At 37.9% G+C, this 22,989-nt stretch overlaps 1 protein-coding gene across 1 annotated transcript in view; it reads left to right on the top strand.

Moving 5' to 3' along the window:
- NEBL (nebulette) overlaps positions 1–22,989 on the top strand; it is a 98,593-nt gene that overhangs the window by 11,913 nt on the left and 63,691 nt on the right. The window contains exons 5-9 of the mRNA XM_009330561.1: positions 3,051–3,161; positions 10,833–10,934; positions 12,532–12,633; positions 19,499–19,606; positions 21,195–21,299. Of these exons, the coding sequence (XP_009328836.1) occupies positions 3,051–3,161; positions 10,833–10,934; positions 12,532–12,633; positions 19,499–19,606; positions 21,195–21,299 (528 nt within the window). The remainder of the gene's footprint in view (positions 1–3,050; positions 3,162–10,832; positions 10,935–12,531; positions 12,634–19,498; positions 19,607–21,194; positions 21,300–22,989) is intronic.

The raw sequence follows: 22,989 nt of genomic DNA, 5'->3' as shown, positions 1-22,989 counted from the left end.
GAAGACCAGTATACTGAATTCTTCCTTACGCAGAACATTGTTTTTAATAAGGTGTCACAAACAATGATAAAGGTGTTTAAAATTGCTTGAGGGGGAAACAACATTGAAAAAAAAGTATGCGTTTCATCACTTTTTTCATCACTTTATTTCTGCCATAAGAAGAGATTGCACTGTTTTTCTTCTTATCTGAAAGGAATAATCTAAAGCAAACTGAAGGCAGTTTAATTTTCTCCTTTGCACAGGGCAATATCTCAAATAGTAACTATATGTCAATGCTCAACAGTATTTTCTGTTTGTTTTTAAAGATGATGAGCCAAGTGAATCTTAAGCAATATTTTCAACTTCCAGAGAAAATTTCAGAGTTTTTCTTGTGGGCAGAATCCTCCTTTTACTTTCATATGTATTTTTTTTTTTACTATGATAAAGTTATTTTTGTGGATTACTGCATCATTTACAACAATATTACACATTTTCAGTCTTTTATGTAATTCTTCATAGTTTTTTGTGGTATCAAATCTCATGTTCAAGATTTCCTCTTTTTTATGGTAGCAGGTATTAGTCTCCCAGACTTCTCTAGTTTTGTTTTACACAAATATATCAGATAATCTAATTCTCTATCTAGAGATTAAAAGGGCATTTTCTGTGTTCTTGAACATTTCTTCCTACAAAATCCTACACTGTGGATTTTAAGTTCAGAGCTCAGCTTACTGACTATAGAGGAAATATAAAAATAAAAATTTAATAGTGTTTAAAGTACTCCAAATCAAAGGGTCAGTCGGAGATAAGTTAAAAGAGCACAAAGTCTTCCTTAATGCAGCTTCCTGTTGACACACTGGTGTACAAGAGAGATTAAAAAAATAAAAAATGAGTACTTACAAATTAGTTCAATCTGAAGTCATACCTACTTAAATAATTGCCTTGTATTTCTGGACTTAATAAATGGTGCCACTACAGAGTAGAGGTTATGTCAGTGACCGATAATACTTGATCTCTCTGTAGTTTCGTATGTAGATTTGATAAAGAAAATTCAGTTTAGCTAAGACTTGACAATTAACATGAAATGAGAAATAAGTGTACACATGCTAACATGTAAAATAATGGTTCTAAGAATATTGATGAAATAATTTTTTCATGCTTCCTTGGAACTGATTTACAGGTCTGGGAATAGTTCTGCATTAAGCTGTCCAAAACTAAACTAGACAGCTATTGAACTCCTCCTAGCCTGTGATTGCTTCAAGGTTGCTTAAGTCAGTTAATAAGACTAATGTGAAAAGATAGGAAGAACACAGCTGTCAAATAGCAAGTCAAATATTCCTACATTAAGCTAAAGAAACAGTCATCTTTTCCCAAGATAGTAGAGACACAATTGTAATTTCTGTTAGTTTTCTCATGTTGGGTGTTGATGTGCTTTTGTTTTTTGATGTCTTGGTTACATAGCCCATTCACCAACAGAAAAACATAGATGTTGAACCAGCAAAGTGGCAGTGTAATAAAATATCTGTAAATTAGTAGATTTTGGAAGTAACTGTATGGGTCTGCTTCTCAGAATGGTATGAAGTGGGGAACATCTTAAAAGTGACAGTGTGAAGCAGGAGAAGTAGCAAAATAGTTTTTGGGGCATATGTTTATGTAGTAGTTACACTTTTGCAGGGGATCATTTGTTAGTGATGCTTCAGTCTTATCAAAGATTATTTGCTTTGCCAGTTGCAAGATGTAATCAGTATAGGGAGGTTATAGACATTTTTTTGTTTCGATTTAAGTTGTGTTTGTTTCCCCAGAGGCCTGATCATGATGGATTTACACTGTATAAGGAGATGGCACATTTTGAGTTTCCTAATCTGATACTTTCATTCATATAGTAGCAGTGCAAAAAACCCACCCCTTTTTGTCTTAATCTCTCAGCCTATATATCATTTTGTAATCTGAGATAGTCAGGGCAGATGCTAATATATTGCCTTGGGCACCCTGATCTGTGACTCAGATGCAATCTTGCTGCCTTAAACACAAACAGATACAACATTTTCTCACAGTTCTAGTATCCTGTCCTGAAAGAGTCTGAATCACTGTAGTCAACAGTTCCCATCTCAAAACTTTCACAGTATTCTTTTATTGCTATCGAGGGCTTTAGTTTCAAATCCTTCTCCTCCTGATCAGCTTTCAATCTTATTTAGTATTTGCTGTTTTCTTGGGGATTATTTTAATGCTTGCTCCTGAGAGCTATTAGAAAATGAATTTTCTTGATGCTTGCTGCTTCTTCAGGCATCAAAACCTGGTGAATTTTCTTAATGTAAGCCTAAAAGCTTCTGACAAGGATAAGTGCAAGATCAGCTTTTCTGGCAGTTTTAATATGTGAGTGTGTGTATAAGCATAACACAGTACAGTGAAAGCTGGATGAATGCCCAACATTAGCTCAGTTTCTATTACAAAAATAAATTTGTTTATAAACTCACAATCCAATTCCATTTTCCTTTACCATGATGACAATTGAATGTAAACATTATTTTTCTTTGTGAACCTGGGGGCTAGTCAAAATGTGTATTGTGCTAGTAATTTACTAACAGTGGAAGAAATAGATGTTTGGGCTATGAGTATTTCATGTAAACCTGTTTATTTATGAGGAATGCACAAAATCTTTTCTTTCTTTTCTGAAAACAGGAAAAAAAAAGAAACCTAAGGAAATAGTTACTTAGCTGATAGATTCAAGTGTGTTATGAGCAAAAAAAGCTTTCCCTTATGCTTTTCCCTGGGCTGTCTTCTCACCTTGTTAAGGTTAATTTTCCGTTTCTGTGTATTTCTTTCTCTTCCTCCTGTCTACTCATACCTCTGCTGCAATAACAGACTCAGAGAAATCTCTCTGCTGACTGTGCCTCATATGTGTCTGTTTTGGGTAGAAGCTGCTCTCGTTTCAGGGTTCTGGTTCCATTAAGGAGCTTAATTATTTATTACATTTCTTCCTGAATACAAGCACTCTATGATGCTAGGTTTAACCCAGTTCATATTATTATACCTGCTCTGCCGAGGTCACAGAAGTGTAATGTTGCTTTTTGCAGGTTCTCTATAAACAAAAACATTATGCTGAGAAAGGAACTTCAGATTATGCACATATGAAGGAGCCTCCAGATATTAAGCATGCTATGGAAGTCAATAAATACCAGAGTGATGTAAGTACTCCTCCATCTGAAATTAGGTCACTTGTTTTGGGTAGATACACCTATTATAGCTAACTGAAATGAACTGGGCATGGAATATTTTCATTTTTCATTAGTTGGTATTTTTTTACGTTATTTGCTCTGAAGTAATTTGGGACACGATGTGTGTTTAAAATATGCTATGAGCAATGGTATGTGACTTTTATTTTAAACTGCAGTGGAAAGCGGTTGTTATTGTTTATTAGTAGTAACTGTTATTAAGTGCTACCAGTTTGAAATAAAATTACAAAGACAGGTTCTCTGAATTCATGTGTACCTACTTGAACTTTAAAAGTGTATAAAGCTCTTTGTTTACATGAACACCAGCATGGTTTCAGTGTCTTACACTGTCAACATTTGGGTAGTTGACTTCAAGGGTTCTGTTTAGAGGAGAGAGGGGGGCTGTTTCTGCCCTACTCTTGCACACTTTTATGCACATGAATAACTTTGTTCCCATCTCACCAGTACGTATCAAATGAGTTCCAAAGAACAATTTATGACTTATTTTACAGAATCTGAGCCATAGGGTTCAATTTGATGCCTGGCACTAGGTTATGCCATTGACCAAAGTATTTGTTCTTGTAGTTTTACTTAATAATTTACAAATTAATTTTTTAGCAATATTTTTGAAGTTGTGTTTTTTTTGGTTTTAGTTTTTTTTTAACAGCTGCTTCTTAACTTCTTAAAATTCTTTAGGTTTTCACAGTATAAAAAGCCTAATAATAGTATTTACATTTTTTATTAGTTACAAGTCAGGTTTGACTTCATAGTTGAGCTAGCTTATACTAGCTCAATGCACCATTGCTAGGGGTGGAAATGCTACCCAGATTAGTGTCTTGAACTATACAAACACAACTTTGAAGAAAAATGTCTTAGGTTTTGTAAAAGCTTACTTATGAGAAAAGTAAATTTTAGGAGAAGGTTGGCTAAAATAGCGAGGTCATTTTAAAGGGTACACAAAACCAGTAAGAGCAGCTGACATGTAAATACCTTTAAGGTTATGATCCATTTTCATTCTTCTCAGGTAAGCAAGTCAAGTCAGGTTGGTATGTGATTTTATAACTCGTTTCTCAGATAAATGGGATATTTGTTTGCTGCTAACAATATAGAAAATGAAGCTTGGGTGTTCATTTGAATTAACTTAAATTTACCCTATCGTCCCTACTGACAGTGTAACAAACACTCTTAGGTTATCTAGGCTGAAAGCTAAATGTCAATGTTAGACGTATGTCCGTGTGTGCAGAATCTTGACAGCTGGTTGCTGATTAAAAGGCTGCTGGAAGAACTTCAGGGAAGCATTATGTTTGAAGAATAACTTTTTCTTCTGCTGGGAAATACCTGCGTTGGAACTCCCAGCAGTAATTTGCAACCTGCCTTGATTACAGAATTCCCTCTTCCTGTCAAACTCTGGCCGTCTCTGCTGTTGGAAGCATCAGGATGTCAGATTGACGGAGGGTAGGAGCTGGGAACATGAACTTCTCTCCCCATAAGCAAGAGGTTTTTTACCTAGCAGTAGGAATGATGGTGGACTACTAAGGAAGGAAATAATGTTGGCAAGAGAGATGGGAATCCCTCTCAGAGAAGGTGGTGGGACCAGGAGGAAGATGAGACAAGTTTTTGAATCAAATTCATCATGGTCTGAGGTTTAGTATGCTAGTGCAAAACCCAGTCCCCTTCTACAGCTGTACATCACCTGCTAAGAGAATTAAGGAGAGCAGGGTACAGATGTGAGAGTAAATGAAATTCAGTTGTTTCATCTTCTTTCACCCTTAAAGCACACAAAAAAAGGGAAATGAAGGCAAACATAGGAGGAAAGAATGTTTTCATAAATGAGAACTTTTAACAGCATGTTAAAAATAATGAAAAAACATGAAGGAAATTATTTTCAGCCTGAGCAAACTTCAAAAAAATCAAACCAACCCTCCATATCCAACATAAAACTCTAACCAGTTAGTTTCATCTGTTTAAGAACAGATTCTTTCTGGTTGCTCATGGGGGGATGCAGTGCAATGGGGGTGTATCTTTATCACACATAAGGAGCAAATTATGTAAGTCCAGTTATTGTTCAGCAGAGTTACACAGCTCCTGCAGGTAATTGTTTGGGCACCATGGTGAATAGCTGCGGATTTCTTGTTTTGTAAGTGCAGGTTTAATTAAGAGCCGTGTGAGTTTTCATGTTTGAGTCAGAGCATGGAATAGCGAGCATCCCAAATGTGGAGCATTTGTCTTTCCGAACTATTTCAGGCTATTTGTAGACTCACAGCTTTGAAAGTGCAAGGAAAAAGGAGGGAAACTACTGGGGGAATAGAAGGACAAAGCTCTTTTATCCACCACTCAGTACAGTATACCTATGGGAGCAGAATGCATGTTTACCTACAATGCTCTGCCAATTCAATTCAACCTTTACATGCAGGGTTTGCATCTAATAGGATTAGGATGTGTTTAAGACTATTTACTCAGCCTTAAAATAAGGCTGACATTTATACTCAACTCTGTGAAATGTGCAATTTCCTTTAAAAATTAAGACTGTATTCAACTTACAATACATTTGTGCTGACATTTTGAAACTGTCATGTGCTGTAGGCCTTCACACCACTTTGAATATCATTAACACGCTGTATAAGTGTGGGCTGAAGCTGCATAATAGGGAAATACTGTAAAATCTCCTGAACAATGTGATCATGTATAAGAAAAACATTTTTCTCTTCTTCATACTTAGACTGAAGAAAATTGCTCTCGAAAGAACAAAAGTGACTTTTTTAATGATAGGGAATTTACTTGAAAAATAATATAAATACTACAAATGCTTGAACGAATGCATGTTTATCCAAACCAGAGTACTTTTCTCTATAAATTGTGTTTGTGTTGTGAAGTGAATTTTAATGATGTGACTTTGGCACACAAAGGCATTTGGAGCAAAGTGAAGTAGTGACCATCAGCCTACTTTATGCCTGTCATTTAGCTGATGTCATTTAGCTCATCTAGAAGTTTCCAAACTTGGGACCAAAATTAGGTGGTGGCCCTTAGGAAACCGTCAGGTCACAAAATAGTGTGTGTAGCTGAGGATCAAACGGATGGAAGAATGTAACTGAACAGTGAAATGACATGTCAATTAAGTTTCTAAAGCAAAGAAAACACTTGCAGCATTGTGCCTGGGCAGAAGCTGCATTTGGTGAAGGTACTCCAAGCTGTGGATCACAGTTTTGTCTGTTCCATGACCTGGTCCATCACTGGGCATTATGAATAGCAAAACAATGTTAAGTATTTGTACAGCAATTTGTGAGTTCTGCTTGGTTAAAATTATTGATTCTCCTCACAGCATTACATTGTATGAAATAAGGAAGGGGTGTTCTGATTTTACAAATAAGAAAACTGCAATAGACTCATCTGTGGACATTAAAAAGGCAGTTTGCAGATCTGAGGTTGGAGCCCTGGTATCTTTTCTTTTACGCTTATGTACGAAACAGTGCTGCTTTTAAAATGTTAGTTGACAGTTGGGCAAACTTTTGAGGTATATGTATTCTCTTTGCAGTCCATATGATGTCAGTAGTGGTAATTTATAATGTTTCACTGATCATCTAAATTTGAATGTTTAAGAAGTCTATATTGTCTTAGGAGTAAGCTTTTTTTTCATGTTCTGGATATTGTGCAGTCACAATCCACACACAAAAAATTTACATTCTTTCTGATAAGACCAAATCAGCAGATCTTAAACTTGATGTGCTTAAATACCATCAATAATGTACCAAAATGTTGATGTTTGTTTTGATGCAGATCATGTTAAAGTCAAGCTTCTCCTGGCTCTCTGTTCAGCATCTGCATTAGAAAAATCACCTTTCACTGACTAACTTTCTGCTGACAGTGGTTGTCAACAGCAGGTCCCCCTGGACCACTTCCAACTGGTGCTGAAAATGATGTGTTTACTCCTGATGTAATTGGGACCAATCAATTTTCAAGCCCATTACTGGAAAGGATGACTGCATCAATCTGTAATGGGCCAGAAATGTGTTTGTCTCTTCTACACAAGCCGGGAAACAGTTTTCAACACCATTTGAGTGGGGATCAGAAAAGCTGTTGCCAATGATGATTGTCACCAGCTAGTCATTTTCTTAGTGTTGATGGACCCCAAAGTGCAGATGAGAGAAAAGGGGGCAGAGACGGGCCATTAGTTAGTGGACTTGCAGCTCAGAAAATACTAAGCAGGGACGAACAGTAAGAGACAAATTCTTTTGCAGATAGGTGTGCCCAGCTCCTTGCCAACTTCTGTGTGTGCATCTTAAGAGGGCAAAATGTGTTCATAGCTGCTTGTGCCTATTTTAATAATTTATTACCTATAGCCTGGATTAGTTTTGGAATTGGAATAGCGGAGAAGACAAAAGACTTCAGAAAAGGTCTCAGTCCTTTAAACCTAGGTGTGCTCTGGTCACCATGTAGCAGAAGTTTCCCTTTGTTGATTGACAACCTGAGATGTTTTACAGCCTTGTTAGAAATCTGTTTACTTTGCAGCATTGTAGTGCATTCCAGTGCACTGGCACCATCATGAAAGGTGAAGCATCTTCAGGACCCTCAGCTGGAGTAAATAGACCGGCATGTTTATCCTCAGTGGACCTTATGCCTTTTTATAAGAGCTGGAGGTTTGGCCCTGTTACAGTTAGTCTACTAATTATGAGCAAGCCCTGAATATTTTCCATGCTTTGCAAAAACTACTGGCAATTCAGAGTATGTAATCCCATTTGGGATTAAAGATGAGAAATGGCTTTTGTTCAGATTATCGTTGTTTTTTAAAAATATGCAATAATGTAACCACTTTTTATTGTAATTTCAAATTGGGGTAGAAAAACACTTTAAATTTAGTTAGTATTTATAATTTACTGTTTGCAACTTCAAAACTAGAGATGGTACAATTTTTCCCCATTTTTGTCCCAGCTTCTTTCTCGCTTGCATTTCCCACTGGTCTGCTGTAACTCTCCATTTAGGTCTTTCACTGCTGCTCTTAAGTTGTCAGTATCTCGGTTACTTACTCCTATGCAAAGATCAGTTTGTGAAGATGTTTCGTAGGCCTGTTGTGGTCCTCATAAAAAGGAGCAATTCTTGAGCCTTTGGTGATGTTTTTTGGTAGAGCCTGAGCAATCCTTTGAAGTGAAGATGGAGTAAGGGTATTGTGTAATGCCTGGAGGTTCCAGTCAGGGTTTGAGCCTCTTGGTAAGGGGCTGAACCAACTCAGGAGAAAAGATGTCTCCTTCCCTGGGTGCTTCTGCTGTTTCCTTTCTTTTGTTGCTTGACCAGGCTTTGTTTTCTCTTCTTGCCTCTCATAGGCTTCTCCAGTTTTCATCTTCTCGGTGCCCATGGGTGCACACACCAAGCTGGTTGCTTTGCCTTGTCTACATCTGTTCCCTGCTCTCCTGCAATACCTCTGGTTTTACTGTTCTAACATAGCACTATAAAAAAAAAAAATCACTAGATGGAACAGAATAGCAGCTGTGTAGTAGAGGCCAGCACACTGCCCCAATGGGAAAGGGTCAGCATCCAGGGACTGAGGTTATTCAGGAAATGGGAAACATATTTTTTCTTTCTTTGGCCTACCTCTGACAAACTACTGTTCTGCTGCATAACATTTTTATTCTCACCGGAGTATGACAAGCTGCAGAATGGAGCAAATATATATTGCAGACATTTGTAAAATGCTAGATGACTTTCCCTCAGACATAAGTAATAGGTATACTGGTTTAGGTGCAAGAAGAATAATAATTCACTCAGGGAAAGCTATAGCAATTGGCCTTGCATCTAATATAATTGAAAATGGTGAAATATAAAGGACTGTCACTGTCTTATCCCCCCCCTCCCCCTGAAATTAACCACGATCCATTATTTCATGTACTATATGATCATGTCATTTGGGAGCAATAAGTGACCACATTTCCCCAACTTTATCACCACTATTCTTGATTCTCTGTTGTTAAATTCACTCCATTCCTAATTTCTATTTTGAGCACATATGCTGGCCTTTAATTTGCAATTTACATGGATGATAGGGTACTATTCAGAAACCTGTTTCTGCTGCCTTTGTGGTTTTCACCTCACCTCATGTGGTCATTAGGATGAACAGCATATAATTAACTAAATTCATGTAAAGCCCTGAATTGCAAATGCTTGTCTGTACATCTAGTTTCTTAAAAAAATAGAGGAAATCTAAACCTAACCAAAACAAAACTTCCAGTGGTTTTAACAAGCTGTAAGAAACAGTTTCTGTTTGCTTGGTAGGTGATACCATCCAACCTATTTATTTATTTTATCAGTGATTACGCTTGTGTGTCACTCGTTGTAGGTTAAAAATCATAAGATCTATTTGTGGGCAAGCGGCCAACAGTGAAGCCTATTTAGCTTGTCTACTTAGCTGAAGCCATATGGATGCAAAATTACTTTCCTGTGGCCTGTAAAGTATTTGCTAAAAAGTAAGATTTTTTTTCTTTTCTTTTTACAATAACATTTCTACAAATTATATTTGTCATTGGGTGCTGCAGTTTATGAGTTTGTTGCATTGTACCTGGAGTAAAACTTTACATTGGAAATAGGGGCTAGATGCGGAGGTTATAAGTGAAGCTTCAAGCTGAGGACTTTCTAGATGGTAAAATACAGTCTTGAGAGGTTGATTAACTTTGTTAAACAACAGAAGAAAATCTAAAGTAAAGCAGGAATTATTCTGATACTTTCTATTTCCTGTAGACTTTATTTTATTTTTTCTAACTTTTGCATGATACTTCAATTTCTCAGATACTTTTGATAACCAGGGACAATTTTCTTAATCATTCAGAATAATTCAGTAAGACAGCTCTTGGAAATTGGCTTAGATTGGCACATGTGCTACAGCAAGGGAGAGGAAAAAGTCTACAGACCCTGGAGAGGGAGAAGAAGGATAACTTGTGGTCTCGGAGCTCTGTAACGTCCCTGAGGTCTATGCTGTTCCTGTGATTGCTTTGCTAAATGGAGAATATTTGGACTCTCCTACCTGTGGTTTAGCCTTCTGGCCAAAGTTTTCTGAGCCCATTCATTATAGTAGTGGCTTTTGCACAAACAGAAAGATTCAGTCTTGTACTCCACATGCTGGAACACTCAGCCTTCTTGTTCCCATGATTGTGTAAAGGAGCAGATAAGTGTTGTGGGGAGTGGGGGATGCTGGGGTGGAGTTGTGTCATTGAATTACATACCAGCTACACGGCTGCCTATTACTGAGAAAGACGTTCACCGTGGTAGAATTACAGTGTAGCTGCAATCTGCTAGGCTGTGGTGCTCAGTATTGTAGGGGGGTAGTTTATATTAAAAAAGGGTACAGCATAGAAAAAACGCTGTACTCTTAGAAGTCCTCTGAAATTTAATGATAAAACCTAATATTTGGGTCTTTGCAGTGCTTTCATTTTCTTCTATGCTTCTAAGCAAAACCATTTTTCATTTTAATATTGTATTTTATGCTTCTGAATTTCTTCCTTATTCTTTTAGCCTGTGTATGCGTCTTACTAAATAATCTCTGTCAAGCAGACTGTGTTGGAATAAATTAGGCAGAGTTCTATTGAATTTGATGGCTGAGTATTATTTATAAAGTTAAAACGTTTTTGTTTGTTTTAAACAAAACTGTTTTTTGTTTGACAGGTATCGTATAAGAAGGATGTGCAAGATACTCATAGATACACTGAAGTGCTGAATAGGCCAGACATAAAGATAGCAACTGGGATAACAAAGATAATAAGTGATGTATGTTCTCCTGTTACTCTATTTGTATTTTTTAGACATGTTGTTTTATTTATTCCAATTTCAGTCAGATTGTTTAGAATGCTGCTGAAATTCTCAAATGTCACGAGCAGAAAATGTGCAACCCTAAATCTGATATGGAGGTTTGACTAAAAATACCCAAAACCCAACAAAAAAACCCCCTTGCCTGGTATGTTACAAAGTTATGGGTTTCTTCTGGTTTGATTTTGACAGTATGACCTTTGCAATTATTGGTCATTGATCTAAAAACAATGTTAAGCTTACTAAAGTTGGTTTTGTTTCAGCTTTATTCATGATAACCATTCTCAAAATAAGTCATATGCTCGTACGCTATACTGCACTTCAGAAGACATACCAAGCCTTTTTTCACCTCAGTACAAGAGAAGCTCGCATCCCAGGACTCCCCTTCCTCCTCTCATCTTGGCCAGCAGCGCCAGGGAAATGCAATTCCCCGCTGTCCTTCTGAGAGCTGTGCAAACACGCTGCCTCTTGCATGGGGGCTCTCCTCCCCGAACTCCCCTCTCAAATTGTTTTTCCTCCCACCATGACATCTGCTAATGGATAGGTCAAGGAGCAGTTTGAGAAGCAGCAATGTGTGATGCAGTTTAATATTATATTGTAGACAACTCAAACAATATATATATATATATATATATTAAGAGCCCTGAGACAAGATTTTAGGTAACTGCTAATAGTTTCACGTGAGATTGACTAGGCACCTATGGAGAGACAGTTTCAAGAGACCCGAGATTCACTTTTTGAATATTCAGGATTTTCTGAGAACCAAGAACTTAACTAAGTCTTATGTTCAACACCCAAATTTACTAATTGCTGTTCAAGCCCCCTTTGAGTTAGAGTGGCTTTGGGACTTTTATTTCTCTCAGTCTGTTGTTATGACGTGTCCTTGCTGATTCACAGTGCCTGAGTAATGCAAGAAGCCTATTTTAGGCAATGGGTAATTTAGTTTGTGATATTGCAAAGCACCTATTGTCGATTCATCTGTGCTGTTTTCTAATGCATTGTGGAAAAAAATTGCAGCAATTTGCATGGGAGGCAGTTCAGCTGGAAAGGTCACGTAACACCAGCCCTGCGGGACTAATTCCGCTCTGTTACACCAATGCAACCTCACTATCATCCAGCAAGATTGCAGTGGTAAAGCTGAGAGTGGAATTTGACCTTACATTTCAAAAAAGCTGCCCCTCAGCCTAGTTTTGTTTCAAGACTAGTTTCAGCTGCTACAAATAATCTTGTGTATACTGCAGACCCTGTCGTAAGAAATACTGAGCCACTGTAACTCCTTCTGCCTTGATAGGGAGAACAATATTTCTCAGACTTAAGCTATGCATTTGGTTAAAGTTGAATTTTGTGAATGCTGTGCATTGCATTTTACAATAAATAAATATTATGTTGTTAAGGAGCTGAAGCCTGAGAAGGGCTTTTTTTGGAGCTGATTAGAACTCCTCTGAAAGTAGTGTCAATGCAGATCACTAAATGAGACTTTTTCTACTAGCTTTAATGCTTATGTTTCTCTTGATAAAACAAAAACAATTTAATAGTGATTCATATTCATTTTTTTAAGGCTGAGTACAAGAAAAGAAGGGGAGAGATGAATAAGGAGCCTGCTGTACTTGGAAGACCAGATTTTGAACATGCTAAAGGAGTTTCAAAACTGTTAAGCCAAGTAGGATTCTCTGTCAATTTACAATGACTTCATTCAGATATCTCGTTCCTAGTAATGCAAGAAAATATTTAGATTTTTAGATGATTATCTCTAATTGTATGAAGATTATGTTCTCAAACTCTTTTCATACAGTATTGCAATGACTGATAAATTTAAGATTCTTAGGAAACAGAATATATATTTTTATGCAAAAATATAATGAACTTTGACTGTTACAACTTGTCTTTTGTGGAGATAGTGTATATTTATACAGATTATCTAGGATTTCTAAACTATTAACTGTATGTAATTTAGAGGCAAATTTTGCTACTCATTCAGTTTGAGTGGAACCTTACCCTGTGATTAATCCCACTGAAGTAACTGGGGTCTTTTGTGTAACTGCTTGCTAATGTGAGTAATGGGATCTGAATTTGGCCTGACATGTAAACCACCCGCCTTCCCTCCCCCTGAAACTGAACCTTTTATGTATTACTTTCTGTTACATATTAACCTCAAAAAAAAAAAAAAAAGGAAAAAAAAAGAAAAGAAAAAAGGAGAAAAATGGAGGGATTACTTTAGTCCATAACTAAAAAGAAACCTGAAAACACAAATATTCCCTCTTTTCCTCTTACGAGTCTTCTACTCGTAAGATCTACTCATAAGACTCTACTACAGATCAGCCTGACATCATTAGAAGGAATTTTTGACTGCTGACCTGTTTTTTTTTCTTTTTTTTAATTTTTTTTTTTTTATTTTTTCTAGAGTAGTTCTTTAACAGTGCCTTGCATAATCCTTGCTAGCAATCCTGTCAGGCTACACTTCGAGCTTTTGTAAACCCAGGAACAAATTCTGCCCTCCTGTATGAGGAGGATAATGCCCTTTGATTGGAGAAGGCCATGTCAATCTTCCCAGAACTAGAAAAAAAACCCAAGTGTAGTAGTGTATACACTAGAACAGTCTGAAAATCAGTGTTGTGTAACAAATACTTGTGATTTGGCTAGATAGTAAACAACTTCCCCAGAACTAGGATAAAATGAGAATAACGTGTCATAGAGAACAAGCTGCAAAACAGTGCAGTGTCTGCTTGCAAGAGGTTGAGCTCCTTTTGCTGTCACCAGATGTTGTCCTTAGATATCTGCTACATGATTTCCTGTTTCACACTGGACCATCATTAACTTTGAAGCATTAATACCGCACAAAGGGAAAAAGAAGAAAATACATGTTTTTTTATTGCTTTGTTAATGATGTGTTCAGAAGCAAAATTATTTTGTGGTTTCCAAATAGATTTCTTTCTTCCATTTTGTAATGGAGCATGTGCTCATTCCTCTGCTGATGGGCAAGTGTGTTAAGAGATTCTTTTGTGTTTAGCATCGTGCAGGCTTGGAAGTCAACCTATGCTTTCTAGGAAGAGCTAGTGCTATGCTGCTGTCATTTATAGGAAAGGGAGCTGTCTGTCATTTAGCAAACATCCTTAGTGGTTTTTAAAAGGGTTCATATCTAAATTTAGTGTGTGGTGTCCTTTATTTCTACTCAGTGGGTGTCTACACACTCCTTTCCTTGCAGCCTATTTCAGAATCTAGTGGGCTTGCAGCTGCCTGTCGTCACAAATGGGACTAAAGCGGATCCCTTTCCAATAGCCCTCTCCATCTCACTAAGCCCTGAGGTTGTGGCCAGCAATTGCAACAATCAAAAAATACCAGCTGGATCATGGGGTCCTGCAGGCTGGTGCTGAGCCAGCTGCATCATAGGCTTCATCAGTGCACTTTTTATCTCATTTTTGTTAGATGTGCTTTTCCTCTTGGACAATGCATGCTGCATCTGCAAAAGCTTTATAATAGAGTCTCTTCACTGCCAGGGATGGGGATGGCAGCAGTTCCAGTTGAGATCCTTATGCAGAAGAGAGCATTTGGTGTGCAATTTTAACTTCTTTAGAAAGTCCAAATAGTGCAGAAGGTGTGGCAGGAAGAGAGGAGCAGTTGACAAAATGTAGCTTGCTTACAGTTTATTTGTAAAGAAGATTCTTACTAAACCTTGGTCATCTAAACTCTGCAGCCACTGGGCCTGGATCCAGGTTTTGGGATCCTCCCTTCTCTTGTCCTCTCCTCAGTCTACGCTGTTGTGGCTGCTTGCCGTGTGTGTCATGGGCCACGTACTTTTAGAAAGGGAGGCAGTGCTTCAGCCTGACACTCCTCTGCCAGCCATCTGCATAGAGCAGGATGAAGGCTGTAAATACCAGGCTGCTTTCAGCAGTGGGGAGGTGCACTCAGCAGTTCCCCATCTCCTCTGATAGAAGGGCAGTGGCCATGAGTTGTCTAATGTTTTTATATATTATTTGAATCATCATAACACTTAGACACTCTGATCATAAATCAAGAGCACAGAAAAATGAAGATGACCCCTGTGTCCAAAGAGCAGGGTGGTGGGGCAGGATGAGGAATGCACCTGTGCTGTAGGAGAGGAAGAACCCTAAATGTGGGTCAGTCACATCAGTCCTCTTCATGCAAGGATCGTGAAGTAGGCTTGTAACAATTACAAGATTTAAAAAGTAGTAAAGTTAATGATCTCTTTATTGTCTCCAGACTTTCTGGCTTTTAGGGTTTCCATTTGTTTCTCAGCAAATGAGAACATTATAAACTTTTTGTGCTGAAAGTTGATAATATCCCTTAATAGCATGAATCTATAAGCTGCGACATGCAGAGAAATATTAGTTATTTGACCCTCACAGCAAATTTGCAAAGTTGACAATTCTGATGGATGTAATGGGAAGAGAAGATGATAACATGTTTTAATGTGGTGCATATGGGTAGGTAATTTAGGGAGTATAGAGAACAGGAGCAAGAAGAGGTCAGGCAGTGTGGGTGTAACGAAGGGAGAAAGCAATCAAAGCAAGCAGGAAGGCAAACAAAGTGAAGAAAATAGTGTTAATGTTTGACTGGCACTCAAGGCCCTACAAAATCAGTGTACCCTCTTTCTCTCTCTCTCTTTTTCCTTTTTTTTTTTTTAATTTAACAAAGCTTTTGACAACAGCAGCAGCAAAAATAATAGCTCCCAGAACTAGTATATTTACCCACAGCACGCGTTAACCCCTTTCTGTTGATTTTAAACCAAATCTAAAACAGAAACTGTGTTAGCCCTTGTGAAAACATGAAGCTTGTCAATTTGCTGAATGTGCATTGTATAATTTGGGTTATTTTTTGTATTTTTTCTAAAAACAAGCTCTTGTTTATGTCTTCTAATGCATTTTATTAGCTTTTTCAAAGAGCTGCTGGTATGAAGTATTCCTCTTATGGTGTTCAATAATTGGTTTTACGATGAATAATTTTGGATATTTGTATTTTATGCTGGATCTGGTGCTTATTGTTTCAGGGATAAAATTGTTAGAGGTAGAATGTTTTTCAAAATGTACCTTCTCTGAGATTATCAGTAACAACACAAAAAGCCTAGGATTTTCTCAGTCTTTCTTTGCTTTAAACTCTGCTAGTGCTTTTAGCAACCAATATTTTAATTTAGCGCTCTGTTTATGTTACAGTTCCTTCAATATCTATGTGCTCTGACAGGTTTTTCATTTTTTTTAATATGTTTTCATATGGTCGTGAGGAAGTGCTTTAGCTGCAAGTGTCTGCTTCATCCTGGGATCCCAGTGGTTGAATGATTCATTTTTTGTAGTTTCTTTGTAAATCTGAAAAGCGGGTGATGTCATCCACTTCTGAAACTGAACACTCCCTGTGTGAACAGCTTTGAACTACAGATTTGATTTAGGAATGTTGCTGCAAAGCTTCAAAAGACACTGCTCTGTCCAGCTGCAATTCTGACTTTTATAGGTTTTGTGCAAGGCTGATGAGAAGTTTGTTTATCCAGGCCTTATTTAAAACCAGTTTGGTTTTTCAGGGATGTTGTTATGTTAAAAGCCCTCAAAGTCTGCTCTTCAGCAACAATTAGAGAGCAGCCTACATGCATTTCTTTCAAATTAACCCCCACTACATACTCTCTAAAAAAATAAACAAACTTAAGACTTTAATTAAGATGGTAAATAAGTAGCCATCGTTTTAAACCTCATTAAAGTAAAGCTTTTGGTTAACGATGAAATTTGTAGATAAGCTTCCACTAACAACTGTCATTTCTACTCCCACTTTTTGTTTGCTCTTCCACGATGTTATAGCATTGCTAAGACCTCCCCCCTTCAGATGTTTTAGAAAACACTGATGAAGTATTTTTCTTCCTTGTTTTTAATCAGAACCCTTTATCTCAGGTGTATTTTTCCCCTTTAAATTGCATTCATAACTTTCTCCTGTTCAAAAGAAGGATAAATACTGTGTGCATTACTTCACAGTGACTCATCCATGGGCTTGCTCCTCTCTCTTCTCCCTCTCCCACCCCATGCTTTCTTTCAAAAGGGAGAAGGAAACAGGAGAATACCGATAAAAGAGAAAGTGAATGCGTGTGTAGCTTTAAATGAGATGAATCCCCTATGACAAGCCAGAGTGAAATTACTGCTGGAAGTGCTCTTGAGATACCACCAGGGTCATCTAATATTATTGTGCGGCCTCCATTTTGCCCCGCAGCAACATGTGTGGTGGTGCTGGGGAGGAGAGCAAAGGCAATAAGCAGAGCAGCCAGATGAGGCAGCAGGGCCTAGAGATACCGAGACACCCCTCACTGCAACGGGAACGTTTACAGTTGCTTTGGTGGTCGGTCTCCTTAAATTTGGACCTGATGCACATCGGCATCAGGACAGATAGCCTTGTGAAGACTGGGTTCACTGTCTCCCCCTCTTTCCTTCAGTAGCAGTGATGTGATCTGAAGTGACACTAACAAGGATTTATTACTGGAATCTCTAGAGTGAAATGTATTGCTAAAAAAATCTTTTTAAAAATGGCATGAAACGGCTGCAGCTGGAAGATGACAAGCCAGTTGTGAGGAGAGGTCCCTTTGGCAGTGATGTTTTCACACTTAACAAGAATGTCAAGGAGCATGTTGTGCATTCGGTCCGCTTGCACAGTTTGAGGCCATTTGTTGGCTGGGCAGAAGACAGCCTGCAGTAGCTGGATATTTAAACTCTTGTGCACGATGTTGTTATTATGTGATCTGATGCCCAAGGAGTAAAAGACAATTTTGCTCACCATGCTGACTTGATCCCTGGTTTCAGAGGCTTTTTGAATCACGTATTCCAGCACTGCCTGATTTTTATTAGAAGGCAAATTTTGGATACACCTTTTAAAAGAGAAAAGCCCTCTGATTTATTCCTTCACTGCTTGTACAGAATGTAGATTTGCCTTTGACAAAGGCAGTGTCTTTTTATTCAGATATATGCTTTTGCACTTGATCCAAAGTCAAGGCAAATATCAAACAATATGAACCAGATGAACCTACCTATTCTTTTCTAGAGTTAGTGTGAAAGATTATGAGGTTCATCATGTGTTCAGATAAAGCTTCTCTTTAAAAGTAACAATGTTTTAGAGTTTCCTTCCTTTGAAAAATTAACATAAGTGCTGGAATCATAATGTAGTTCTTGAACATATATGGTTAGTTTCTGTTTGGGTGGCTTAGTTTTGGTTTCTTGTTATCCTGATTAATGAAATATTTGGCATCGTGGCTAAACGTAATGAGGTTGTGTAAGGTAAACCATGCTGAGAGTCTTTTGAGGCAAGGAAGAACGAAAAAGGAAAAAGAAAATTCTTTCCACAACTAAAGCTGAGAAAAAAATAATTTTTGAAGGAGATTGTTTGAGGTGGTTTAGCCACTTTATCAGACATTTGTGTGGGAATAGAGAAAAAAGGAGTAAGGAAAAAGCCGCGTATTTATTTAATGCAGAGTGTGGTAAATTATAATGGATGTTGCATAGGCTCAGATATCGGGTGTCTGACTAACATTCATGAAAGCAGCATAATTCAGACTGAACTTTATTCTCCTCCATTATGCCCAGCTGTTGGAAAGAAGCAAGGCATGTGTGCAAAGTCTCCAGATGTTTGATGATCATGCACAACAAGGGGGGCAAAGGAAGGGAGACTTACTATTTGTTCGATTTCATATTTTCAGATTCTGAATTCAGTTCTTCAGCATGTTTTATGGAACTTTTGTGATTTATTTACTTTTAATGCCATTGCCTCAACTTTTATGTATTGCTCATTTCCTCTTACATGTCTTGTCATTCCCCTTTTTTCTTTTGAACAAGAAGAAAGTAAAAGTGATGGCAGACAGTCATTTAATTATGCTTTCTAACACTGTGGTGAGGTGGACATTGTCCCCACGAAGGGACTGTACTACAGAGAGATTCCTCGGGGTCTCATGGGAAATTTCTGGTGGAATTAAAAATAGACCTGGGGGCTCTGGTGACAGCCTAGGACAGCGCAAGTAACACATGGACCTGGAGGTGGGAAGATGGACGAGTGGGAAGTTTGATTCTGACTTCCCACTTTCAAGTGGTTGAAAAATTTACAAGTGATTTATTTGACAAGTTTTACAATTTATTCATCTTATAAATTGTTTTTTTGTTAAAAACACATTTTTGATGTTAATTATGAATTGAATGATTTTCAGCAAGTAGATTATTATTGCTAGTTAAACAGTTCTGGTTTATTTGATTACTCAGGTGAGTCATATGGTTTTGTTTCTGTTTCCTTTTTATAAATCCTTCAGCACCAGTAATTGCATATGACAATTTTAAATTATTTTTTTATTTTAGTAAAAGTCAGATACATAAATAATACTTTGAAACCAGCACAAGACAGTCACAGGTGTGGCTAAACTGAGCTTCTTTAAACATCTTCGTTGTTTAAAGATTTATGGATAAGGCAATTGCCTTTAATAAGCTCCTTTGTAGTCCGAATTCTCTGTGCCTTCTTTAAGTGCTACATGTTAATATTAGATATGTTTGTTCTGGTGGAAGGTGAAATACAAAGAGCAGTTCAGTAAGGAAATGAAGAGCCACCAGTACAATCCTCTTGACAGTGCTTCCTTCAAGCAAACACAGATTGCATCCACCTTGGCAAGTGATGTAAGTGAATTTGCTTTGTATTTTACATGCATTTACATCCTGAAAAACCTAACATTTATCCTCAAGCAGAATTTCTTTTTCCATCGTACGAATTACTCTGAGCAGCAGTCTCTGCTGTACAGTGTGTCTGTATAGCAGGTACAGCATGTTATCCATTTCTTCCTCTGCTTCTGACAAAGCCTTTCTCCAAGAGCCTGCAGAGTTTTTCATAACCATTTTAGATGAGATCCATCTTGCTTAACTTTTTGTGTCAAAAGGTATGGCTGCTTGCTCTGAGCTAATTGCCTTGTATTCGGTGCCTTTGTATTCGGAAAAGAAATAAACAGGTCTAGAGCGCAATTGTTCTTACCTGTCATAGATACCTGTCTTTAGAGGAGTGAAGTGCTGGCATCTCTCCAGTGGTTGTAGAAGGAGATTGCATGAGCAGCTCAGATTTGGTTGTCTATCTTCTAGACTTCATTCTGATGGTTGATCTTCTGAATGGTATTACAAAGTACAAGAGTCACTAGATTCAGCAATGGGTGCCTGCTGCTGGAGCCAGATTGGAGAAAACATCTATATCGAGTGATAATGCTGTTGGGATGATATATTTAGCAGTGTGTCTAATGCTAAAAATGTGAGCTCTTGTCTGAGGCCATGATCCCAGATAGCCAAGAGACAAGCCTTCATTCTGTAGTCTGGCGTTTCCAAAGTGTGGGGCACCACCCAACGGGAACAGGAAAGGCCAGCTCTGGGAAGGGTCCAACAGAATATGTAATTGTTTCTGAAATCTAAATGTTTAGTAAAAAATTCATTGAAGTAATTATTATTATAAGGGAGATGCAAATTGAGTATTGTTGATTTGAAGTCTGCCTAAATCAGTGAAGAGCACGGTACATATGTGGAGGTGACTAAAGGTGTTAGTTTAAAGATTTGTCATCCAAGATAGGTAAGGTGGCTAGTCTTCTTCCTGTAAAGATGAGCATCCAGCTATCAGAAGTATGGAAAATCCTACTATAGGCTGATAGGAAGTTATCTTCTGCCACTTAATGAAGTGCATTAAGTGACTATATTGCTTATCTTTGCTGAAAGCAATCTGCATTAAATAAAATATCCAGGAGCACTTCCCTCTAACTGTTTTATATACAACTTTTTTATTTGGAGAGTTAGTGTAATTCCTGAATCAAGAGAAAAAGAACAAGAATCAACAGTGTTTAAAATGAGTAAACTCAAAGTATTGAAGAAGATACCCTTGATTTAAGTTTTCCGGGGGGGGTTTTTTTTGGGGGGGGGAAGGGGGAAAGAAAAAAAAGAAATAGTAATAATAATTAATTTCTAGTCTGAAAAGTCATACAAAGTGTGATTTTGTTGTAAGTGTCCTTTTTGAGGAAAAGTTTGAGTAGTTCCCAAATATTTGCTCAGTAGAATGAATCCGGTATTGATTTTTCCTTTTCCTCCAAATAATAGTAAATGACCACCATCTAGTGGCTGATAGAGGTTGTTCAGGCAAGCACTTAATGGTTTCTGTTTCTGGACGGCCACGGTGTAATATGAAGCTGTGAATTATTTTTTTAATCTTTATTTTACATAACCTGAATTCTCTTTCCAGGTGAATTACAAGAAAGATTTGGAAAGCCTACATGATCCAGCCTCTGATCTACCAAACCTGCTATATTTAAACCATGCTTTAAATATCAGCAAAACGCATAGTGATGTAAGTTGCCTTTATAAGAATGATCTGAAAAATATATGTAGTAAGGAATGTAGTATGTATAGTCACTGTAGAATACATAAATTTTTGGTACTTGCTTCACGGTCTTATGTAGTAGACTGTAGTGTTGTAATCATAATAGTTGGGGGATGTAGTGGAGAAAAAAGGGCTTTTGGGGAGAGATATTTCAGTTACTAGAACAACTAATTTACTGGGTAAGAATCATACAGACTTCTGGTACTTGAGCATTTCTTCTTATATGTCTGAAACCTTGTCTGTTTTTTACTTTGTTGATCTAAGATACTTCTTTCCCTGCAAATCTCGCTTTGCCTAAGATCTTTCTTACTGCTTTCATCTGCAAGTGTCTGTACAGGAGTGACCATTATGCTAGTTTAATATTTGGACTTCTGCCATCAACAGCCTCTTGAGTGCTAGCTTCCCTTAGAGCTTTTCTGTCTAAGCCTTTCTTCTCTCATCAGTGTCTGAGGCTTCTTACAGTGGATCAGGTAATAGGCACATACTCCATTCTGCCACGTAACAAGACATGCCCCTTGAATGGGGCTGGTGGTCTGACATAGGATAGCGATGGGGGTTGAAATGGGGAGGAAGAGGTAGGAAACCCCTGGCTTCTGTGCAATGCTGAAGCTTCTCTCCCACTCCAAGAGCACCTATGCTACATGCGCAGTTCTTGTAGGCTGGTTAGCTGCATTTGTCGTCTTTACTCCAGAAACCACAGAAGGGCCGCAGAACTGCTGTGGAGACGTGTGAGTGGGTGGTGTTGGGAAGGAGGATTGCTCACGGTCAGCAGGAGGTGAGCGCTTCATACACAAAGGGTTAGCCCTAATGACTAGGAGCATACTGGGTCATCTTCTGAGTCAGTGCCTGCTTATGGAAGCTTGTGTCTAAAATAATCAAAATTATCCAGCCTTCCTGTCTGTACTTGATTTTTGTGTTGCTCTTTGGTGAATTGAAGCTTGCTTTTTATCTGTCTCACTCTGGTATGTGAAGCTAACACTGACTATCCCCTTTTGTATGGGTAATAAATGAGTTGATAGCTTTCACTTTCTGCATTCTTCATGTGCATTTTGGCCTAATTCTAGTTTCCTTCAGTGTAAGGTAAGGTAGGCATTCTTTTTGCTGATTAAATGAACACCCTCAGAATGAACTTCATGAATTTGTCATCTTATCTCTAACGAGATAGAAACCTGGACTTTCCCTTAAGGCAGCTCACTTCTTGCAAAATTTATTTCTTTCTGTTGCCCAGGAAGGGTTGATTCATATTGTCTATGCCCTCTTCTGAGGACTCCATAAATACTAAGTCTCTGATTTTTGCATTGTCCAGATGCTGGTGGATATTTTTTCTTGCTGTGAGCAGGAAGAAGAATGCTTTGTCAACCCTAAGGTCTCCACTAGCTATTTGTCTTCTACAGAAATCCCATTTTGAAAATCGTTCTCAGATTTGACCTCCCCATGTCACCTCTTTGATTTTAACATGGATTATTCTGCTGCCTTTCTCCATGCTTTTCCAGTACCTTCTTTGTGTTCTCCTCCTTGTCTCTTCACAGCTCATACGAAATCTTTCTTGAAGTCTGCTTCCACTGTATGAAACAGTCTTCGTGACTGTGCCATTAACTGATTTCCAAAGACTGATTGCATGGTCTGTTTTTTTTTTCCCCCTCTGAAACACAGAGCT

The sequence above is a fragment of the Pygoscelis adeliae genome, unplaced genomic scaffold (genome assembly GCF_000699105.1).
Source record: "Pygoscelis adeliae isolate BGI_AS28 unplaced genomic scaffold, ASM69910v1 Scaffold27, whole genome shotgun sequence".
NCBI lineage: Eukaryota > Metazoa > Chordata > Aves > Sphenisciformes > Spheniscidae > Pygoscelis > Pygoscelis adeliae.
Note: the sequence above shows the minus strand (reverse complement) of the source record. Positions and strands in the feature narration are given on the sequence as shown.